Source organism: Xiphophorus couchianus, chromosome 4, assembly GCF_001444195.1.
Source record: "Xiphophorus couchianus chromosome 4, X_couchianus-1.0, whole genome shotgun sequence".
NCBI lineage: Eukaryota > Metazoa > Chordata > Actinopteri > Cyprinodontiformes > Poeciliidae > Xiphophorus > Xiphophorus couchianus.
The window spans coordinates 13,865,633-13,888,053 of NC_040231.1; the positions used below are offsets into that span (position 1 = coordinate 13,865,633).

Sequence of the window (22,421 nt, forward strand, 5' to 3'; positions counted from 1 at the left end):
AGTGAGGTGTATATATATATATATATATATATAGAGAGAGAGAGAGAGAGAGAGAGAGACTCGATGTGGATTTTTTTATTGTATGTGTCCATTTCTAGTTTTATTAGATTTTTATGATTCTTAAATGCTTTATTGCTCTTTTCCTCATGTCACTTGATTTGATTCTTTACTCCATTAATGCTTTGAGCTTTTACTGTGTAGCAAGTTTTACATACCTCAGGAATCTTTATAACATTGTCTTGCTAGCAGGTTCATTGTATTTGTATTTCTGTCCCAGTTTATAGTGAATAAGTAAACAACCCAAAACACAGACCACATGATGGAGCAGTTTGTAGCAGTGCTGTCATGCAGACAGAAGGTCTTGGGTTAGAATACCAACCAGGGGTCTTTCTGTATGGAGATTTCATGTTCTTCCAATGCAAGCAGGCGTTCTCTGAGTGCTCTTTGTTAACTCCCACAATCCCCAAAAAATAGTTATTATTCTCTCTAAATTGCCACAAGGTATGAGTGTGTATGCATTGGTTGTCTTCTCTGTGCTTCAGCGTTATTTGATCATGCAAACTGTTAAATCAAGAGTAGGTCATACATTCCAGTAAATGATTTTATTGAGAAAATCACAACTTTTCCTATCATAGAGTGAGTCCGTCCATTATCTAACATGCTTTATCCCCTGTGGGGTCGTAAAATGCGCTAGTGCCTATCTCTAGCGGTCAACAGGCGAGAGGCGGGGTAAACCCTGGACAGGTTGCCAGTCCATTGCAGGGCAAAACAAGACAAACAACCATGGACACACACACTTGCACCTAGGAAGAATTAAAAGAAACCAATAAATCTGACATGCATGTTCTTGGTGAGAGGAAGCTGGAGTGCCCTGAGAAACATTCAGCACAAAAAAAAAGAAATTTGGTCTCATTTGGTGTTGAATACTGAGAACATTGCAAGATGTGACAAAGCGCAATTAATCTCAAACTGATTTATTGAAATTGCAGATAAGTTCTCCCTACTATGATGACATTCATAGTCATGAGATCTCTATCCCATAAAATTTCTTTGGGAAGTGGTCAAACCGGCGATTTGCATCATGGAGGCAAATCACTTCCATGAAAATGCTAGCGGTCATGTGAAAATTAACAAATAATCTTTGAGCACTACATCTAAAATATTTCTACATATTATCCATGCAGAATAAAAGCAAATATAAAAGCAGTAAAATAATGTACCCTCAATAGGAAACAAAGACATGTGTGCTTGATAAGGCTTGATACAATTAACTAAGTTAATGTTTTACACCAGCATTAACCTTATATTTTCTTATCACAGCAGAAATTTAAATAAAGATAGTCATTCTTAAGTTAAAATATTTATCAGTTTATTTAGTTTATAAATAAACTGACAAATGTGTTTTTCAGATAAAATACTTCTATTATTAGAGAATACTCATAATAATTAACTCTGACTTTAAGTATTTTTGATATTCTCCTCATTCTGCGCAGGCCTTATCTCACTGTGCATGCCTGGAAGCTATTATAGCTAGCTTCCGCAGATTGGAAACGTATATGCCAGGTTAATTGGTGATTCCGCATTGACTCCACGAGTGAGTACAATGTGTGAGTGAGTTTGTCTCAGGTGTAATGACAACATGTTTGGGATATCTTCCAGTTCTCACACTGTGACACTGCCATGCTGAACAGAACAAACCGGGTTGAGAAAATGAATGAATAAACTGTGTCAGACTTCTTCTGTGTCTCAAACCACAGCTATCTGTTACACAGCTGGCAGAATGTTTAATGTTAGGCTTTCAGTCTGACTTCTTACGGGTGGCTAACCTTGATGGCATTGTCAACATTTTTCAAAGAAGTTCAAAAAGGTCTACTGCTGCTTTCACATATATTGTTAAACACACTTGCAGTAAGTGTTGAGTTAATACCAGCAGTGGGTTTCAACAGAGCAGAACAGAAAAACAATGATGCTCCTGCTGTGACAGTGCTCTTGAACTAACATAATGACTGCTGAAAAATTGTAAGGAAGTAGCAGTAAAAGGAAAGAAAGTCACTAAATGAGTCAGTGTTTTTCAAAAGCAGGTTGTGGTGAAGGAGGAAATGTAAAGAGGTAAAAAAGTCTTGTGTTTAATCCTCAATATGTTCTATAAAGGTTGTGCTTAGACGGGTCAATATCTGTGACAGATTTGAGTGCTGAGGCAGAGTCAGCAAAATCTGCTGTGCACGTCAATTGCTGGCTTGACTGATGTTATGCTGTATAATAAAGGATTTTTGGGCATATGCATATCATAGATTAATCAGCAATTGTGCCTTGTCAATTATGTGTCTCAGACCATAACTTATACTTGTGTAGGCACATTTAGAAACAAAGAAACAAAACTTTTTATATGATGCATTGGTAGTAAGTGGAGTGTCATTATTGCAGGGGTGATACGAGAATTTATCTTAATACTGGAGGCCAAACTAACTACTTTTAATTCTTTCAGCATCCATTCAATGACATCTTGGTGAGACAGATTATACTTTATGACTAAAATCTTTTATCTTATGACCTCATTAAAGTCTCAGATTATATAGAACATTTACTGACACATAATTTATACATATCTATGTTGCCAACTGCCGATGTTTTCCAACTAAAATTCAGCATTTTCTAAGGGTTTATCAGTGCCTGTGCTACCCTGATGATGTATGACAATAGTTTTGACATTGAGTTTACACACGATTCTGTGCTGCCCGGGGGACCATGAACTGTCACCCACCAAGGAAATTGACTCTCATGCACACATGCGCAAACACACCCTGACGCACGCACATCCCTCCATGCAGGCTCATACCCACATTGGTGTTTAAATACGAAGACCGTTAAAAGGGTGAATGCATCTTCTGACATGTACGCAAAGAAAGACATGCAGTTCAAATTGTGTTTAAATGTAATCAAAGGTAAGCACACAGAGGCCGACACAGAGACTGATGGAATAGACACACACATGGCAGCATAAAGCTGGAGACACAAACCACAGGCCATCCATTTTGTATGTTGAGTTGACAAATGTAAATGTGCCCAAAGGACAGGAGGACTAAATGAAGATGCATTACACTGGCGTGTTTGTGTGTGTGTGTGCATGAAAAAAAGAAAACAAGGACAGCCAACAGAGAGAGTCATGATTAATGTCCATTTAAACATCCGAGCAATCAACACTTATTCCTGTACTATTCTTGACTCTCCTCTCTCCCATTTGGAAGCACGTATTTGAAAAATTTGAGATTTTATCAAAAAGAAAAAAGTTACCTTTGAATACTTCCACAATATGAGCTATAAAGGAAGATTACACTGCAATGCTAAAATAAAAAATGTGGTGGAAAAACTACAAATAATCGTTCCATCTTTGAGGAGCATAACAATTAAATGCTGCTTCTCCACATTTATTTATTCCAGGTGTGGTCTTAAAATACATCTATAAGCGTGGCTCCAATTAACTTCTAATAGACTATGGTTCGCCTATTAAAAGTTTCCAAACCATAACATCAATAATTTCAAACAACAAAAGTTTGGTCTGATTCACCTTCCGATGGTGAGAAGACAAAAAACGTAATGTGTGTCTTTTGATTCAGTGTGTGTATTCTTCTGGTTCCAACTGTAGATTATTTCTGCATCTCCCTCTCAGACTGCCGGCCCAAGCCAGAACTCATGTCTGTCATGTGTGAGTCTAAGTGAAACAACAGTCTAATTTACAGACTTGAGTCCCCATCTCTGTCAAACTAATGAAAAACATCTCAAATTATGCCTCCCATCTCACAGAAGCCACATGTTGATATGCAACAAAGATGAAAAATAAACATATTGACCTATCTCTTTTCAATTTAACACACATTTTCTTAGGAAATAATAGCAAGATAAAAATAGATTTAGTGTGCAACTCTAAGCACAGATATTTCGTGCTCTCAGCCCTTGTGGATTTGTACACGTGTCTTTGTCATTGTATTTGAGTATTGATGAGGCAAGTGATGTTGATTGTTGTAGTTTTTTTCCCTCACCGGTACAACACAGCCTCAGGGCAGGACAGTCTTGCCATCACGACTCTGGTCAGGTCAGGGTTGTCATAGCAATGATGACAAGAAAAAAAAAACACAGAATGTGTTGGCAGCACTCTTTGGAAACCAGAAGAGATTAGAGGCTGGGAATGGATATGGTTCTTAGATTTTTGAGCTTTTTATGGATGAATAGGATGCTGTTTTATCAGCAGCTCTTCTTTTCCTTTGGACCGTCTGTCGTAGAAATGTGTGAGGACCTTCGGTAATCATTCTAAAAGGGTTCATGAATCTAAGTTCATAGAAAAAAATGACAAGCCTGTAGAAAAACGATATTTAGTTTTTCAGTTTTAGATATTTTCTATTCAAGTAATCTCTGCGATGCACTTGTAAATATTTGTGCAATGCATCATTAAAAAGAGTGATTGAGTCTGAGTCTAAAAAGTTCTTTTTTTAGGCATGGCATTTTTCTTTGTGGTTCAAGCATCTGTTCTTTAACTGTTTCAACCTTGCTATAATAGATATGTGTTATAGTTTTCTGAAAAACATTAAATTTCTGTACATAAGTGGAGTACATGCCATCCATCCAAATCTTTATTCTTACAAGTGGAGCATTTTTAAATGAAAAGCCAATTTCAGAAGGAAAACATGCTGTTGCTGAATTTCAAGTAAACAGAAGTGAGATACTGTATATTTTTACTCACTTCACCAGACAGCCTTAAATAAAGGCTGTCTGGTGCCTTTATTATTATTCAAGGTCATTATTGCTATTAGCAAAGGCAATTTATATATATATATATATATATATATATATATATATATATATATATATAAAATAAGGTCAGTTGTTTAATATTTAACAAAATTAAAATGAAAATTAGTTCCCTCCAGATGTCATATTTCTTTTAATATAACAAATAATTGGATAGCCATTCTTTGTTGCACAGGAAAATAAAATCATAAACCTTCCCTGGATGTACAGAGATTGACTGATGTTCTCTCTTTTTGTCCCCTCCAGCACTCTGTAGCCTTAGGCTAGGTCACTGTTGCCATAGCAACTGCTGTACAAGCCAGGATTATTGTTCCCAAAAGTGTCCTGTCATTGTTGCATGTACCAATAGCCAAAACTAGTATGTTAGCCAAAGATCTGCCGTACTGTTGTGCCAAATTGAGTTTTGTACTATGATTGAGGTTAGACACAACAAAATCTGACTTACAGTTGATTCATTGAAGTTTTAAAAACAGAAAGCATTCAAAATGTTGGTTCACATTGATTATATGGAGAGATACAGAGCAACATTATATGAGTACAAACTAAATAAGGGACAGTGAAAGTAGAATAAAGATCAATGCAAATAGATTCTGTATGCATTCTGACTGATATGCATAATCGACCTTCAAAAGAAAAGATTTTATTCCATCCAAATCTGTTTTGCTGCTAAAGAGAATTGACGTATTACCTGACTGGATTAGTTAAGTTGTTTTACTGCCATTAATGATTCCTTGTCAGTTACTTTTAAAGTTGCATCGCTATTACACAGACAAAGCAATTATAATTTCTAAAGGGCAAAATGTTGACATCTTTAGTCAGCTTTCAGCAAACTTTATGCATGGGGTCTCAAAATGAGAAGCATGAAAAATAATTATCCAAAAGGACACATAGAGATTATCAATTTGATGTATGTAAATAAACTAATCTTGAGCATGACAATGCAGGTCAACCTTTTGTCCTTATGTTACAAGAACAGAAGTGGTAATAAGAATCCGAAAGCATCATAATGGAGCCTGCATGACTCCGTCAGTCCTGTTGTGAAATAAAGGGGGAAAAAATGGAGCTAAGGGGAAATGTATCGTACAACCAGGAAAAAGGCATAAGAAGAGAGCAAGAGAAAGGTGGCAGAGTCCCTTTTAACAGAGCAAAGCAGGTCTGAAGTGTGAAAGCCAAAAGAGCCTGAAGCCTGAATCCCCCAAGCTTCAATTTAACAAGTTCTGTCTAGAAGTAATGGTTCTCTTAGCCGCTTTAGGTCTGAGAAAGTTGTGGATTATTTTTTGATAACTCTGAGCTGGTATTGCACTCAGGCAGGGTTGACATTTCTCATCTTGAACAATGTCTATGATGTTAAAATGGCATCTTAATTATCACTATATTTACTCTGCTGACGATTTACCATGATTTTGCAATCAAAATAAACACATTCATAAAAAAAGCAGATATAAAAATGCGAACCGTTTTTAGAGGCTTTTTTGTCACAGTAGCCATGTGTCCCTGCTCTGTGACTGATGGTAAATACTTCTCGATTCTCTTGCTGCTGATTATTATGGTGTTGGCCTTCCCAGCATGGGGATATTGTGCATTACCATCTTATATATCCTGGCTCCCTAGTCAAACTGGAAAGGCTGTGGAGAGCTTGTGTTTAACAAAGTGTCGCTGCTACAGTGATTACTCTGTTTAGCAGATGATTGATGAGAGGCACTGCTGGAAATGTCACTTGCCTTGCTAATATATTTTCCACTAAGGGAGCATAGGAAAGGCAGCGGTAATACATTTTAATACATCTACTCCAAGCAAGCAGAAATGTACCTTTTTAAGGGATTGTATGGCAGTAAATGGGGTTTTGGGTTTGTTTTCTGCTGGAATACTGTATATATATATAGATATATGTTTTAAGTTTAAATTTTCACACCCAATTTCTAGACTACACTGTGTTCCAAATTATTATGCAAATTGGATTTAAGTCTAATAAAGATTAAAAAAAAATGTTGTGCTATTAAATTTATAGATGGTATTGTGTGTCAGGGCTCTTTGAATCACTATAATTAATTTCAGGGAGCTGGGTTGATTCGTTTGTCTGATGTCTGGTGTCTGGTAGTGGATTGTTGGTGGATGGCCACCACATCCCAACACGGCTGTGACGTCAGCAAGGAGGTGGTGGAGTCATTTTTTGGGCTGAAATCATATGGAGAGAATCATTGGTCGGCCTCTTCAGAGTCCCTGAAGGTGTGAAATGACCTCAGCAAAGTATATGGACTTTCTGACTGATCACTTTCTTTCATATTTCAAAAAGAAGAGCCATACCTTCAGTAGCAAAATCATCTTTATGCATGACAATGCACCATCTCATGCTGCAAGGAATACCACTGTGTCATTGGCTGCTATGGGCATGAAAGGGGAGAAACTCATGGTGTGGTCACCATCCTCCTCTGACCTCAGCCCTATTGAGAACCTTTGGAGTTTCCTCAAGCAGAAGATCTGAGGGTGGAATGCAGTTCATATCAAACCAGCAGCTCTGGGAAGGTTTTCTGACATCCTGCAAAGAAATTCAAGCAGAAACTTTCCACAAACTCACAAGTTCAATGGATGCAAGAAGTGTGCAGGTGATATCAAAGAAGGTCCAATGTTAACATGTAACTCGGTCTGTTGAGATGTTTTTGATTAAAATGGCTTTTGATTTTAGTGCATGTGACCACTTAATGCTGCACATTCACAGAATGACAGTTTGCAGTTCTTTATAATCCATAAAATGTTTAGAAAATCTGCTGAGCATAATAATTTGGAACAGTGCATTTTGAGTTTTTTATTTTTGAAAGAAATACTGTTCTCATGGGGAGCTTTGTTCAGTAAAATTAGATTTATACTGTAATAGTTCATGACTTGAAAATTATACTGACCATCATTTGCATTGACCATTCAAGAAAATATCACTGGCATAATAATTTGGAACACTGTGTATTTTTCCTCAGGGTTTGGGGAATATTATCACATTATAAATATTAAAAAATACATATTTTTATCAGAGTACATTTGATATTGCTTTTTAGTTTTTCCTCACAAAGCAGGAAAGCAATGTGCCTCTCCCTGTGATTAAAAATTTTATTTTTTGCCTATTAGTATTTCACATTATCTTTAGTTTTACCAGGCTCGTTATTTAATTTTGTGCTCATAAGTCTGTTGAGCTGTGCACAAAATGTGAAAAACTTTAAAGTCTTTTCTTGGTATCCTGCCTAGTGTCACATTGTCTGTTCACATATTAAAAGAAGCAGCAATCAGCAGGTGACGAGAGGCCTCTGATCACCAACACCAATGTTTTGTAGTCATAAATAGCCAAAAGCCCCACTGCAATTTGCTCACATAGAGTTGTTAAGTACATGTCAGTGAAGCTGTTAATACGTTTACATTATGGGAGGGAGGACCTGCTGTGGAGAGAAGTCCATCTAGCTCAGGGGCGTTGACATCTTTCCAACCGCAGCGCTCACCATTAAGACTCGCAGATTATGGGAGAATGCAAATTTCTCTTTTAATAAAACATACAAACTGTGGGATCTGAGTGAAGGTGATAATGGATTATGGATTGGACCCACTGAGGAATCTTTTTACATTCTAACTGCAAAAATAATGCTTCCTTTTCCTCATTGAGGCTATTTCACTAAATAAACTTAGAATGAAAAAAATGTGCTATGAGTCACTTTATCAAGACATTGCCAATATATTTAGAAATGTACTTAATAGGGTTGTAACAACTCCTAGAGTGATTCAAGTACCTTGATTATTAAAATTCCTCGAAGCAAATTATCTGCCTCGGAAATAAATTTACCACCATCCTGGTGGCAACAAATGAGTGGCGGAGCACATTGTTAGACTTAGACTTAGACTGACTTTATTGTCATTTTGCATGCACAGGGTGTATACAGAACGAAATTTCGTTGCATACGGCTCAGGACAGTGTTTTGAGCTTTCAATGTTGTGAGGTTACTCCAGAATAAAATAAAATACAGTATAAAATATGAATATAAATATAAAATATAAAGTGCAGGAATGACAGTAAAATAGAAGTTATTTAGCTCTGTACATGTGCAAGGTATAAAGTGGAGACCAGATTTTAAGTGCAGTCCAGTTAAGAGTTCAGCAGTCTGATGGCAAGTGGGAAAAAGCTGTTTCGGAACCTGGTGGTCCTGCACCGGATGCTGCGGAACCTCTTTCCAGAGGGCAGCAGGGAGAACAGTCCATGGTGGGGGTGTGAGGGGTCACTGATGATGTTTCGGCCTCGGGACACGCAGCGCTGGGATGAAATGTCCTGGATGGAGGGAAGGGGGGCCCCGATGATCCTTTCTGCTGTCCGCACCACTCTCCTCACGTTCTTCCAGTCGGAGACGCTGCAGCTTCCACACCACACAGAGAGGCAGTTGGTCAGAATGCTCTCTATGGTGCTTCTGTAGAATGTCTTGAGGATGGGCGGGGGCAGGTGGGCTCTTCTCATCCTCCGCAGGAAATACAAAAGTTTCTGTGCCCTCTTGGCCAGAGACGTGGTGTTCACAGTCCAGGTGAGGTCGTTAGTGATGTGCACCCCCAGGAATTTGGTGCTGCTGACCACCTCCACAGCCGAGCTGTTGATGAGCAGTGGAGCGTGGCTGGGCCGGTTCTTCCTGAAGTCGACAATCATCTCCTTCGTCTTGTCAACGTTCAGGATCAGGCTGTTGTCTCTGCACCAGTCCACCAGCTGCTCCACCTCCTCTCTGTAGTCCAGGTCGTTGTCGTCTCTGATGAGGCCCACCACCGTTGTGTCGTCCGCGAACTTCACGATGTGGTTGGTGGCGAACCTGGGTACGCAGTCGTGTGTCATCAGAGTGAACAGCAGAGGGCTCAGGACGCAGTCCTGAGGGGAGCCTGTGCTGAGGGTGATGACATCGGAGGTGTGTTGTCCGATCCGGACTGACTGAGGTCTGTCGGTGAGGAAGTCTAGCAGCCAGTTTCGCAGGGGGGTGCTGAAGCCCAGGTGTCCCAGTTTTCCTGCCAGATGCTGTGGGATGATTGTGTTGAACGCTGAGCTGAAGTCCAGGAACAACATCCGCACATGAGTGTTCTTCTCCTCCAGGTGAGCCAGGCTCAGGTGTAGGGCGGAGGAGATGGCGTCCTCAGTGGAGCGGTTTCGGCGGTAGGCAAACTGGAACGGGTCGAATGTGGAGGGGAGTCTGGAGATGATGTGTTCTTTTACCAGCCTTTCAAAGCACTTCATCATGATGGGAGTCAGTGCCACAGGCCGGTAATCGTTGAAAGAGGTGACTTGAGGTTTCTTTGGCACCGGAATGATGGAGGCAGTTTTGAGACAGGCTGGCACTGTGGCTTGGTCCAGTGAGGTGTTAAAAATGTCTGTTAGGACACCAGCCAGCTGACCTGCGCATTCCCGGAACACCCGCCCAGGTATGTTGTCGGGGCCTGGGGCCTTCCGTGGGTTGACTCTTTTCAGAGTCTTCAACACATCGGCTGTGTCCAGGCAGAGTGCCTCCTCTTCCTGGTGGGGAACAGTTTTCTTTGCCGGAGTACTGTTCAGTGCCTCAAACCTCCCAAAGAAGTTATTGAGTCCATTTAGAAAGTCAGCATCAACTTCACCCACTGGGGGGGAGGATGGATTGTAATCTGTGATCGCCTTTATGCCTTGCCACATACTTCTGGTGTTGCTGGTGTCGTGGAAGAACTCCTGTATTTTTCGACTGTGGGTTCGCTTTGCTAACCTGATAGCACGGTTCAAGTTGGCTCTCGCTGTCCTCAGTGCCTCCTTGTCGCCAGACTTGAAGGCTGAGTTCCGTGCTTTTAGGATTTCACGTACCTCCTTAGTCATCCAGGGTTTTTGGTTGGCCCGGGTGATAATGTTCTTAGTGATGCTGACGTCCTCTGTGCACTTGTTGATGTAGGCTGACACAGTCATGGCGTACTCATCGATGTTGATCTGGTCATTGTAAGTGGCTGCTGCCTTGAACATCTCCCAGTCAGAGCACTCAAAACAGTCCTGAAGTGCCTCCATGGCCTCCTCAGTCCACATTCTCACCTGCTTCACTGTAGGTTTTGTTCTGATCAGCAGGGGCTTGTATGCAGGAATTAGCATAACAGATAGGTGGTCTGAAGAACCGAGGTGGGAGCGGGGGGCTGCTCTGAATGCTTCTTTGATGTTGGTGTAGGCCAAGTCTAGAGTATTCACTCCCCTGGTTGGAAAATCCACATATTGGTTGAAGTGAGGGAGGACAGTCTTCATGTTGGCCTGGTTAAAATCCCCAGCAATGATGAAAACCCCCTCTGTGTGTGAGGATTGCAAATCACTGATGGTCCGGTAGAGAACATTCATAGCCTCTTTAGTGTTAGCACTGGGGGGCACATACACAGCAGTGATGCTAACAACAGTAAACTCCCTGGGCAGGTAGAATGGTCTGCAGATAACAGTCAGAAGCTCGATGTCCGGGGAGCAGTAACTGGCGACAGTCATGGCATTTTTACACCAGTTGTTGTTGATGTAAATACACAGCCCCCCTCCTCGGGTTTTACCGCTGAGAGCGCTGCTCCTGTCCGCGCGGAATGTAGCGAGCCCCTCCAGGCTAACAACGTTGTCCGGTATGGTTGAGTTGAGCCATGTCTCCGTCAGAATGAGAGCGCAGCAGTTCCTCAACTCTCTCTTTGACGACAGTTCCAGTTGCAGATGGTCTATTTTGTTGTCCAGAGAGCGAACGTTGGAGAGGAAGATGGACGGAAGCGGCGATCTGTGGGGGTTAGCGTTTAGCTTAGCTGTTAGTCCACTTCGACAGCCGCGCTTCCGCTGCCGGTCGCACCGCCTTCGCTTTCTCCTCCTCCGGCTAGTGCTGCTAGGCGAGTCCGCTGCGCTGCGGGCCGCTGGGTCTTGCTTCCGTAGCACTCCGAGATCACGTAAACACTCCAGAGTAGTTGTATTTATGAGTCCGAAATCACTTGATGATCGTAATTCCAGCAGACGCTGGCGATCATATGCTAACTTACTGAGTGGATGCAAAGTTTGTAGCGTTTTTGGCGGCGTATTTTGCTCAAATACTGGCAAGTTGTCCAGAGCCCATGCAGCCGCAGCCATTTTGGGCGCCGCCATCTTGGACATTGTGGTGGTATAGCTGGTAGTTGTGTTTCTGTGTGACAGAGGAGCCACGTCCAGTCGTTCACATGGACTCAAAAGCTGTAAACGGCTGTGAAAAGTGAGAGTTCACCTATTAAATTGACTAAAGATGAATACATAAACTTAAAACTGGAGTATAGACATGTTTTCTTACAAAAGTCTTTGTGAGCCTGCCTCTTTATTATTAAATTGAGTAAAATTTCAGATTATTGTAACATTTTTGTCCAGGTTAACTTAATAGGTTAGTTGTTATTGTTACGTTTTAATTTTCTAAACTACAGAAAAGTAATTGTTATGGAACCTCAAACATGAGAAATTGGGCCGATGTTGATATCCAATAGTAATACTGCTGTTATGGCAGTATTTTAGTCGATTACTTGATTAATCATCAGAATAATTGATAGAATACTTGATTACTAAAATAATCCTTTACAACCGCTCTAGTGCTTATTATACAGAATACTGTTTTAGCCTTAGAGTGCAATCATTGCTGGGGAAACGTACTTAATGATATATATTTAGAGCTCTACAAACTGATATTTAATTTTTTCAGATGAATTTCAAATTCTTCCCATATTCCTATTTGGCAATATGCACACCGTCTGACATTTGTTTTGGTTCCGCTTGATTTTAACTTTGCAGCCCTCTGGAAATTTGATAAGAAATGCGTGAGTTTTGCCAAGTTCATCACTCAGTACATCTGTTCCAAATGTGGCTGGTGGCATGTTGCATGCTAGGGGTACAAATACTCTACATTTCACTACAGTTGTTTTTTCTGGGAGAGAATTTTAGCTTTTATACTCATAACTTAAATATGATTCATATTTGCACATTTTACAGACCATATCAAACAGCAGTTGATGTTTTTTACATCTATTTTTATTTGGAGTAAATGTAGTTATATTGGACAAATGTTTCCTAAAACTAACTTCTGCCCTTGAAGAATGAACCATACTATGGAAGCCACTATGTTAGAAACATTGATGTTACATTTATACTTTTTAAGGTTTTTTTTTGTTAATAAAAGTGTTAAATCTGTTGTGCAAACCTGTTAATAGCCATCAGTGTTTAAACTGTAAAGTCTTGTATAAGACCACTGCTACAGGGACCCACCTGTTGTTGTCGTGGAGTTGCATGCAGCTTAATGGAGCTGCTCTACACACTGGTTACAGTTAAAATGTGTTCAATATGGTTACTGTGGCCCATCCTCATGCAGCCAATGGACTCAGGATATTCATCAAATTGCTGTAGATCAAGCAGAGATTAGCCGATCAATGTGGAACGAGCGCTCCTTCCAGAGCCCCATAATGCTCTCTGAAACGTCATCAGCACAATTTTTCTCTCTCTCTTGTTCTTTGTCTGACTCTGTCTATTTCTGTTGTTGATTTTACCATGAGACAGATGCACTACCATACTTGATAGTGCTGTAGTGTTACGCATAAAACGTTGTCAGAATCTATTTATGCCAATGTTGCCATTTTGCACCAATGCCCAATCCAGAGTGACTCCTGAAGCGAGTTCAGTTCATGCTGGATGAAAGGCATATTACATAGTAGAAAGCAACCAAGGCTCATGTACAAAAGATTACCATGATAATCAAACATTTGTCTAACTTAATATCACCCACTTACTTAAATAATATAAACACAGCTTATATTTTATGTTGATTAAAACCACTATTTTGTATTGCATAATTTGAGGTGATATTTTTAAGTCTTTTTCTCTTTCAGCTCTCATTTATTTTGGCAGCACCTCGACTTTTTGTTACTATTCATCTGCTTAGGCATCTTCAGCAGGCCCGTGACAGATCTGCAGGCAGATGGTCTTGTGGTAGCTGGCAGCAAGACCCTGTATAAGTGCTTCACATGATACACATCTGAGCTGTCTGCACAGTGACCGTTGACTCTTGCAGTTAAAATGTGTTCAATATAGGCCTGGCCTGTCTTCTATGCTTAGATTTCAACTTACCAATGTAATCTTTGGAATATGTGAATTGTAAGTATGCAAAATAAAAGGGTGTAAAACTATTTAAAGAATCAACTTTAAAACTCTGACACTGTATGTGTGGAGGCAGCAATGACAAATTGAAATGATACTGAAGTACACTGAAATGTAAAGAATATTGATAGACAAGGAAAATAATTTAATAATTTAACAAACTATTTTCACTCCTTTCTTCCTTCTTTTAATATTTTCTCCATTATCTTCCATTTTCCTCACCTTTTTAATAAAATGTGTCAATCCCTTTGTTATTTTTACTCATTTATTCAAGTTTTTTTCCCCGTTCTTGTCAAACTTACATCCCTTCTAAAATATTATCCTAGCTTAGAGTTGCAGAAGCACACATATCCGCCCTAAAGCTGTAAACAGCTGGCACTGCAACAGAGGAGCTGTAGAGATGTACCATAACTCCATGGCTAGCCCTAATCTAACCAAGATCTAAATCATCAATTAAGTGTTTAATGAATGTTATGGGACCTGTAATTAAAAAAAAAAAAGTCTAATGGTAGCACATGTATACACACAAATATAGGAATGTCCACAAAACCACAGAGATAAACATGTTGGTGGTCAAATTCTCCATTGAGAATTGCTGGTGCAAATGGATAAAATGCCTCCTCATTGCCTCACAAACCACACAGCTGCGGATCCAATTCCCAAGTCAAATTGTTGGCTGGGAAGTCAAAGGATGGTCATGTTCTTGTGGCTGCCATAGTACAATGAGTCGCTCAGCTTCCTTGCCAAACCATGTGAATGAACAGAATGTACACTGGAGGAGTGAGAGTGAAGTCATTTTTTTAAATATCAAACTGCCATTCAATTCAGCTAAATCAGTATTTGTTTAACAAATTATTGGATACACAATTGCTACTTGACAACAATTCAATCTATTCAGTTTGATAGACAACAGACTTTACTGAAAATGAACAGATTGTGAACAGAGTGTGTACATTTCCAATATTGTTATAATTTTAAACATTGTTTCTACAAGTTTGGATGTTTTATTTCCACAAAATGTGTTTAATGAGAAGACTAGAGGAAAAATTATCTTGAGTACTCTTCATGATCACACAACCCACACAAAATGTCCTCAAAAACATCTGACCAGTTTTTTTTTTGTGCTGTTTGGTTCAGATTTATCATTTCTCTTTCTTTTTTGTAATAAACCCTAATGATCTCAAATCCCAGACACAACAGAAACAGTAATTTAGTATGACACAATCAATATAATTAATTCAATGCATTTGTTTTCTTGCATTTTGTTTATCATCAGTTCTTTAAAATTACGAGTTTTAAACAGTGGAATAAGAAATTATCCAGAATGTTAGATAAACAGTTTCATGACAAAATAAAAATGTTGACCATTTTTAATGTAAAATATTTTTCACGTAATTTGAAATTTACTACAATTCAATGATTGCTTGTTGTACATCAGCATTGAATAAGAGTGAAATTTACTCACTTACTTACTAGTTGCTGTTGTTTCTTTTAGAGGAAAGTTGACCTCTGTTGTACTGTGTCCTTTTTTATGCAGTAGCCTTCTTTCATGAGGAAAGATTTGCTGAAGGGGTAACTTCAGCAAATTTCTTCGGGCCATTCTGAAGAAACAAAAAGAAAACAAATAATAATAATAAAAAAACAGCATATTATGAACTTATAGTGTATTCTGCTGAAAAACAGTATCTACCAGTAAAGCTGTCTGCGTTCTTTGTGAATATATATGGAAACAAAATCCTTTTTTCAGTTCTTGTCGTTATAATCCCAAAGTGGTCACTCCAAACAGTCTGTCCCAGAGCTTGGAATTTGTACAGCAGCCCTGCAGGTTATCTACCGGAGACAACAGGGCTTTACTTTGTGGATCTGATTTAAAAGGCATCTGTAGCTCTGCACATGATTTGCAGGGTAGTAGCAATACATTTGAACACTATATCCAGCAGAAATCCCCCCTGATTCGTTTTGCTGTCTTCCTCCGTTCAAATGAGGGAAATCCTCTGTGCACAAGGCAGGTATTTTTTTTTTTTCTTTTTAACACGCCAGCCTGGCAGAAGCAGAACTCTGCTGTCCAATATGTGACTAACGATGTGTCTTTGACTGCTGATTCTTTTCATTTTCAGTTCTTTTCATTGCTTCCTTCCGTCCTACTGCCATGTGCTTCAGGTTTAGTGTAAATTCTTGGTTGGCTTGTCTGCCTCACCTTATTAAAACAAAGCAGGCAAGGCTGCATGTTTGCTCAAAAGACAGCAAGGCCAGTTGACTGTAAGTAACTTGCTTCTGATGAATGACTACATAAAATCCAAATAATGAGTCCATTAGAGTAAATTATAAATGTTCAGAGTCTATTGCAATTAGTTCACCTAAGATTTAGTCTGACAAAAAATAATTTCCCTTCTTCATCCCATCCTGTTTTCTTTTCCACCTTCAATCTCTTTTCAGCCTGTCTGCCACTTCTTACTGCAAGTCTGTCACTTCATCCATATTTTGGTTTAAAACCTCTTGCTGTCTTCTTTACATCCTCCTCCCACCCCTTCCCTTCCTCTTTCTCTCTGTCCTAGTTCTCAGGGTCTCCAGGATGAAGCTTTGTCTAATTACCATGCTGGCGTTTAATTGGAACAGCACACACAAACACGCAGATTGACTTGCTGAATACCCCTTATGTGCAGACACACTCTGCTCTCTATCCCATACAGATAGACACACACATCAGAGCCATTAAATACACGCATTACACACCAAGCAAGTTAACATGCTCCAGTTATACAAATACACACAGCGTACGCTGAGGTTAGAGCCTGTGGAGTTCGTCCAGGTTGTATTGCAGCCACTGTGTATCTGGCCCTTCTGTGGAGCTAAGACGCGTTGGCTACAGTCACAGTTGATTTTGGCCTAGTTAGACCATGAGCTGCCTGTAGCAGCTCCCACTGTAGAGCTAGTTGTGTCATCTAAGAATGGGCAACAACAGATGCACATCGGAGGCAAAACGCCAGCCAGACATCTAAATATCATGCAGTGACTTTGGAATATTTATAGGATCCTAGAAAACCATGCTCACTTATCTTTGGTATTTTACAGTGCTGACTCTTTGTTTTGGTTTTTGATCTGTTTCAGCTGTTTTAACTTTGGAAAAGGAGGTTTATCCTGTTTATTACAAATTTAAGGTTCAAAAGAAATCTGTATCAAAAAGATAGAAGTTTTGATTCTTTTATATTTTGTTTCTTTTTTTTATAAAATGTGAATAGCTCAATGGTGATGAAATATGATAAAGAAGGCAGTTAACTGTCTAGCACCTTACATTGGGAAAATGTATTTCTGTTTGAGTGTTTCAGCTTATTTTTCTTAAGATTGCATACATAAGACGTAGGTGTATGAGAAATTATTTATTAGAAAGAAATACTATTTGTTTAACATTAAGGTATTTTCTTTTTTCCTCCCCTCTGCATTTTAGTACTGCCCAGCCACACGTGTGGCACTCCTGGCCTTATTCCGAATGGAATTATTCATGGATCGAGATACAACATGGGAGACAAGATCCGATACAGCTGCGAGTCGGGTTTTGTGCTGGAAGGTCACAGTACCCTCACATGCATTGTGTCACCTGGCAGTGGAGCACAGTGGGACTTCCCATCGCCGTTTTGTCGAGGTATGTTTATTCTACCCTTCCGTTTAAAATATCATCAGTGTTGCTGATTTCGAACTGAGAGAAAATTGATTGCTGTTAATCTGGTAAACGTTTTTTCAGTGAGGCCGAATCAATTCTGCTCTAGCTGCATCTTTAGTTTTAAAAGTAAAATAAAACTTTGGGGGAAGTATAATAATAAGATATATAGTGAAGGTCATGAGAACTGAAGGACCTTAATATGAGGTCATGAGCTGAAATATGAGAAGCCCCAGTGTATTGATGTTCTTTAAAACTCATAAAGGTCTGACTCCAATTACTCTACAAACTGCAGCATGAACTGGATGGAGCCCAAAATCCCCAAGCAAAGACCCCTATTAATAACCTGGCACTCCACAGACGAGAACACATATGTGAATATTTGTAATGTCAGTGTTATTGTTAAGTACTTTGGTTCAAGATTGGTCAATTCTTCAGTAGAAATGTGAGCTTTAGTCAATGAATAACCAATAAAATGAGCAAAATAATATATTTTTAAAGATGTGCAAGCATGTTACACTATTCTCTAAAAGTTTTAAGCCACCCACCACTCTGTCTTTCCTTTTTGTTTCCAAGGAGCAAGACTTTTTAGTATTTTTAAAGTAGCTTAGATTAATAGTACTTCAAGGTTTCTGAAATGTTCCACTTAAATTTTAGCTGGTTTTATTTTTTACTTATTCACTGTCCAGCTATTGCCAGTAAATTGTGCACAGTGCTCAAAAATGAGCAAGTGAACCTTTGGAGGACAAAAGAAGGAAAAAGATCTATAGCAGATGAGCAATATCTGAAAATACATCTTTAGAAAAATAAAATCAAATCCAACAGATGCCTGTCACCCTTTAGCTCAACTACTGTATGCCCAATTGTTTTTTCCTTTTGGTAATCACTTAGTTTGTGCAAATGGTGGGTAGTAGAGCTATACTATATATTACAAATGTGTTGTTACTGCAATATCACTGTGCTTAATATGCATATCACAAAGAACTACGTAGACTGATAAAATATGTTTATTGTACATAATTATATAAATACAATAGAGTACTATGCCTGGAGTATATTTTGTGACACTAGTTGTTCAATTAAGCATTCAATGTCTTAGATAGTAAGAAGGTAGTAAGATGGTAGTCAATAAAAAACTACTGCTAAGTTGTTCTATTGCCAAACAGAAGAAATCACCCAGACAAAATAATAAAAAAAGAAAAGAAAAAACTTGTTGCTGAGCTGGAAATAAAAGTATTTTAATTGCATCAGTTGCATAATTTACTCATTATTTCGGTTCTGTGCTTGAAAGGAACCCAAAGCTGAAACACATTAACACTTATTTATTGTTTATTTATCACATTTATATCATTTCGTTATCGATTGATTCACTAACATTATTGCATATTAGATGTTTACCTAATAATGAATGCAGGTAGTACATCTCTCACATCACAGGTCACTACAGCATAATACAGCCATCACTATGTTTCAGCCCAGAAAGTATGTTTTTCTATCAAATAGATCTTGTATTAAAAATATTTACAAGGAATCTAACCCTTATTGACAAACTGCAGCTGACACACTGAGAAATGCCATCCTGCCAGGGCAAAATGCCCACAGTGATCTGGTAGTGCAATGTGGGAGCTGTAGTCCTGGAGCAGCACTTAAGCTCTGTGACCTCCTGTGGTGAGCTAATATGTTTTTGTGTCAGTGAAATGGACAACTAAAAGAACTTATAGTCTTCAAAGTTATTATCTGTGTCTATTAGCATAGACAAATAGGGCTTTCTTTCTGGGGTTTCTCCAGGCTTGTATTGGTTCAGTAAAATCCAACAGACAAACATTGTTTTATAAACATAGGGTTTGTTAGTACAGAGTTCCTCAATACTCAAGCTATAATCTTACACTTTTTTAATTTTTATATCTACATGTTGTGATGGTTAATCTTGGAAAGGTCACAAGGACGCACGGCATACATTTTCATAGCTATGTTGATGACAAAGGGCTTTATATTGCTTTATCTCCTGAAGATCTACAGCATATAGATGAGCTTTTATTTACATTACATATTAAGTAATCCACAGCAGATGATATACACAGAACAATGTTTTAATATGAAGCAAGGACATTTGGAGATAGAAACTTGCAGTGTAGTTCTAGACTTAGAACAAAGATGCAATAAAAATCCAATAACATCTTTTATTTTATGACAGACTATTTCTATCTTGGTCCAAAGCAATGTTTTATGACTTGCTTAATTTTCAGCCAGCCATTTTCTGATGGAATGCAAATAAAACATTTTACTGCACACTCTATTTCTTCAGAGACACCCGTTTCATTTTACATCAAAAAGCAAAATTTAGGTAGAACAAAAACATTTTTTACATCTTAATCTGCCAGATATGTGAATATTTTTGGCCTTTATTATTCATAAGAAGCATATCAATCATTGTAATCTTGTAAAAAGAAAAGAAAGAAGCAAACAATTTTTAACTTGACACATTTACACAAACTGAATTTCTTTTGAAACATCTGTGTTATCTTTGTTATTTTTGGAGACTGGAGAGAATGTCAAGAAATGTCTTTCTGACTCTTTTTTTCTCCTCAAAACAAAGAGCCTACACACAATTTAAAGAAAATTTAAACAGAAAATTTGAGATCCACAGCTTATTAATTCACATACTGGTGATTTTACCAAACAAAACATTTTTCTAAAAATAGCTGTGCACCCAACTATAAATATTTGCCTGAAGAGCAGCCAAAGTCCAAAGAAAAATTGAGTAATCTCCAGAAAGCCTGAATAAATACATATCAAGGTCACTTCAGCAGCTTACAGGCATGACCAGATCCTTAAAAATAAAATAGAAAGAAGTGAGGGATAAATCAAATTTTTGGTACAGCACAATAAATGGGTAAAATACTTCAAAATGTGCAAACTATTTACAAAGATTCAGCAATTGTTTGAAAATATTTTGATATGAATAACCATGTTAAACCAATGATACAAATTCAACAAAAACAAACATTTTACGTTACAATATAAGATGTAAGAAAACAATTCTGTATTATCAAGTTCCCTTTTTTATGCTCATTTTTCTATTTATGTCTGTCATCTTTAACCAGCGGAGGGAGCATGTGGCGGTACGTTACGAGGCACCGCAGGTTCAATCACCAGCCCCGGATATCCAGAGGAGTACGACAACAACCTGGACTGCACATGGTCAATCCTTGCTGAACCCGGGGACACTATCGCTCTTGTTTTCAACGACTTCCTATTAGAAGACAAATACGACTTTCTGGAAATCAGCGGGACAGAAGCACCAAGCATATGGTAAGACTCTTGTAGTAGACAAATTTCAGTGCTATGGGAAAAGGAAAAAAAAAGAAAAAGAGTTGTTAAGGACACGGGAGTCTTAGTGGGAATCAACAGGACTTGTCCAGCACATGCTGAGAGCTTTGTACACATGGAGAGAAAATTGAAGTGCACAAGCACCATTGACATTTAGAAGGTTAATTACTGTATATATTAATACATGCTTTGCTATTAATCAAAAAATGGCAGTGGATAGTACTAACAGAAAAATGGGTTTAGTGGAGGTTTAAAAAAATAAAAAAACTTGTTCTTTTCAGCAATTTGTTACCAGTGAAAAGAATAGTTGCCTTTTCAGTTCAATTTTCTTAATAACAAACACTCTGAAGAGAGTTAGTTATTAAAATACAACTAATAGTGTTGTTGGGTTAGACAGCAGTAACTGCTCATTGATTAGCTGCACAGGAGAGCAGGTGATGATTTGTCATGTTTTTCACCGCCGTTTTCTGTGATCGAGTTTGAAAATTGGCACTTCAGAGCACATTCTGCTTTTTAAATTTAGAGCACTGCTGGAATTCACATTGGTTTGCTCAGAATATCACACATATGCATCGAAGGCTCAGAACAAGCTGTGGAAGCAAAGAGACATGCTCATGTTTAAGCATTGAGGGGTTTTCACTATTTCAACTCACCGAGAAAATCCTGTGAGCAAAAAGCAGAAAAGGATGTTTGGCCTCAATAATAACAGATCTGCTGGACCAAATCTGCTTTAAGACTGACAGTAGATAAAAGATTTTCTATGCAGTTTTGGGATTAGCTTTTGCTCAATTTATCACAGTGATTTCTTAAAGTGATAAAATGTCTTTTGATTAATTATCTAATACCAAAAATTTACATTATGTTGGATAACATTGGACTAGAAAACATAATTATCTTACTTTAAAGGTAAGTCATCCATCATGTGTTCAATTGAAATTATATAATAATAAAGCTTGAGTTATCTAAAATACTGTAAAACAACAGAAAGTGTAAATTGTTTTCAGTCCAGTAATTAGGATGAAATGCTGCCCTGTATGTTTTTTTTCAGAGCTTATTATTTTGAGTGAATGCAACACATCTGCAGCAACAAATTTTCTACATTTTCTATCTAAAAGCTCTTTATGAATGCAACTCTAAAATGGATTTCAAAGATTACAATTTTCTACTCCTGTGACTTTGACCAATGTTTTCCACATATAAAAGTAGCCTATGATTGTGTCTTCTTAAAGAAACGAATTTGTCAAGAGACAAATCATTCTCTTGGTCGAAAAGAATAGTAAATGGAAACAAAAGTAAAGGAGAATAATTGTGCATTAAGCGCTGTCACTAACAGAGCAGTACACATCGTCCACATTATCCTCTCGATACTATTGTTTATGTGTGTGCATGTTTGATGTGTGTCACGCCTTAAGTGGCCCTCTGACAGGGTGAGCTGTTGATCGTTTCACCAGACTTTGACAGATTACACACACTCAACTACTCAAACACAAAGCCTGGTCCTGA

At 38.4% G+C, this 22,421-nt stretch overlaps 1 protein-coding gene across 4 annotated transcripts in view; it reads left to right on the plus strand.

Moving 5' to 3' along the window:
* The window catches only part of LOC114143174 (CUB and sushi domain-containing protein 1), a 437,499-nt gene that overhangs the window by 201,712 nt on the left and 213,366 nt on the right, over nucleotides 1-22,421 (plus strand). For all 4 annotated transcript variants that reach the window (XM_028014977.1, XM_028014979.1, XM_028014978.1 and 1 more), the window contains exons 4-5: nucleotides 17,379-17,573; nucleotides 20,693-20,900. In XM_028014977.1, the coding sequence (XP_027870778.1) occupies nucleotides 17,379-17,573; nucleotides 20,693-20,900 (403 nt within the window). The remainder of the gene's footprint in view (nucleotides 1-17,378; nucleotides 17,574-20,692; nucleotides 20,901-22,421) is intronic.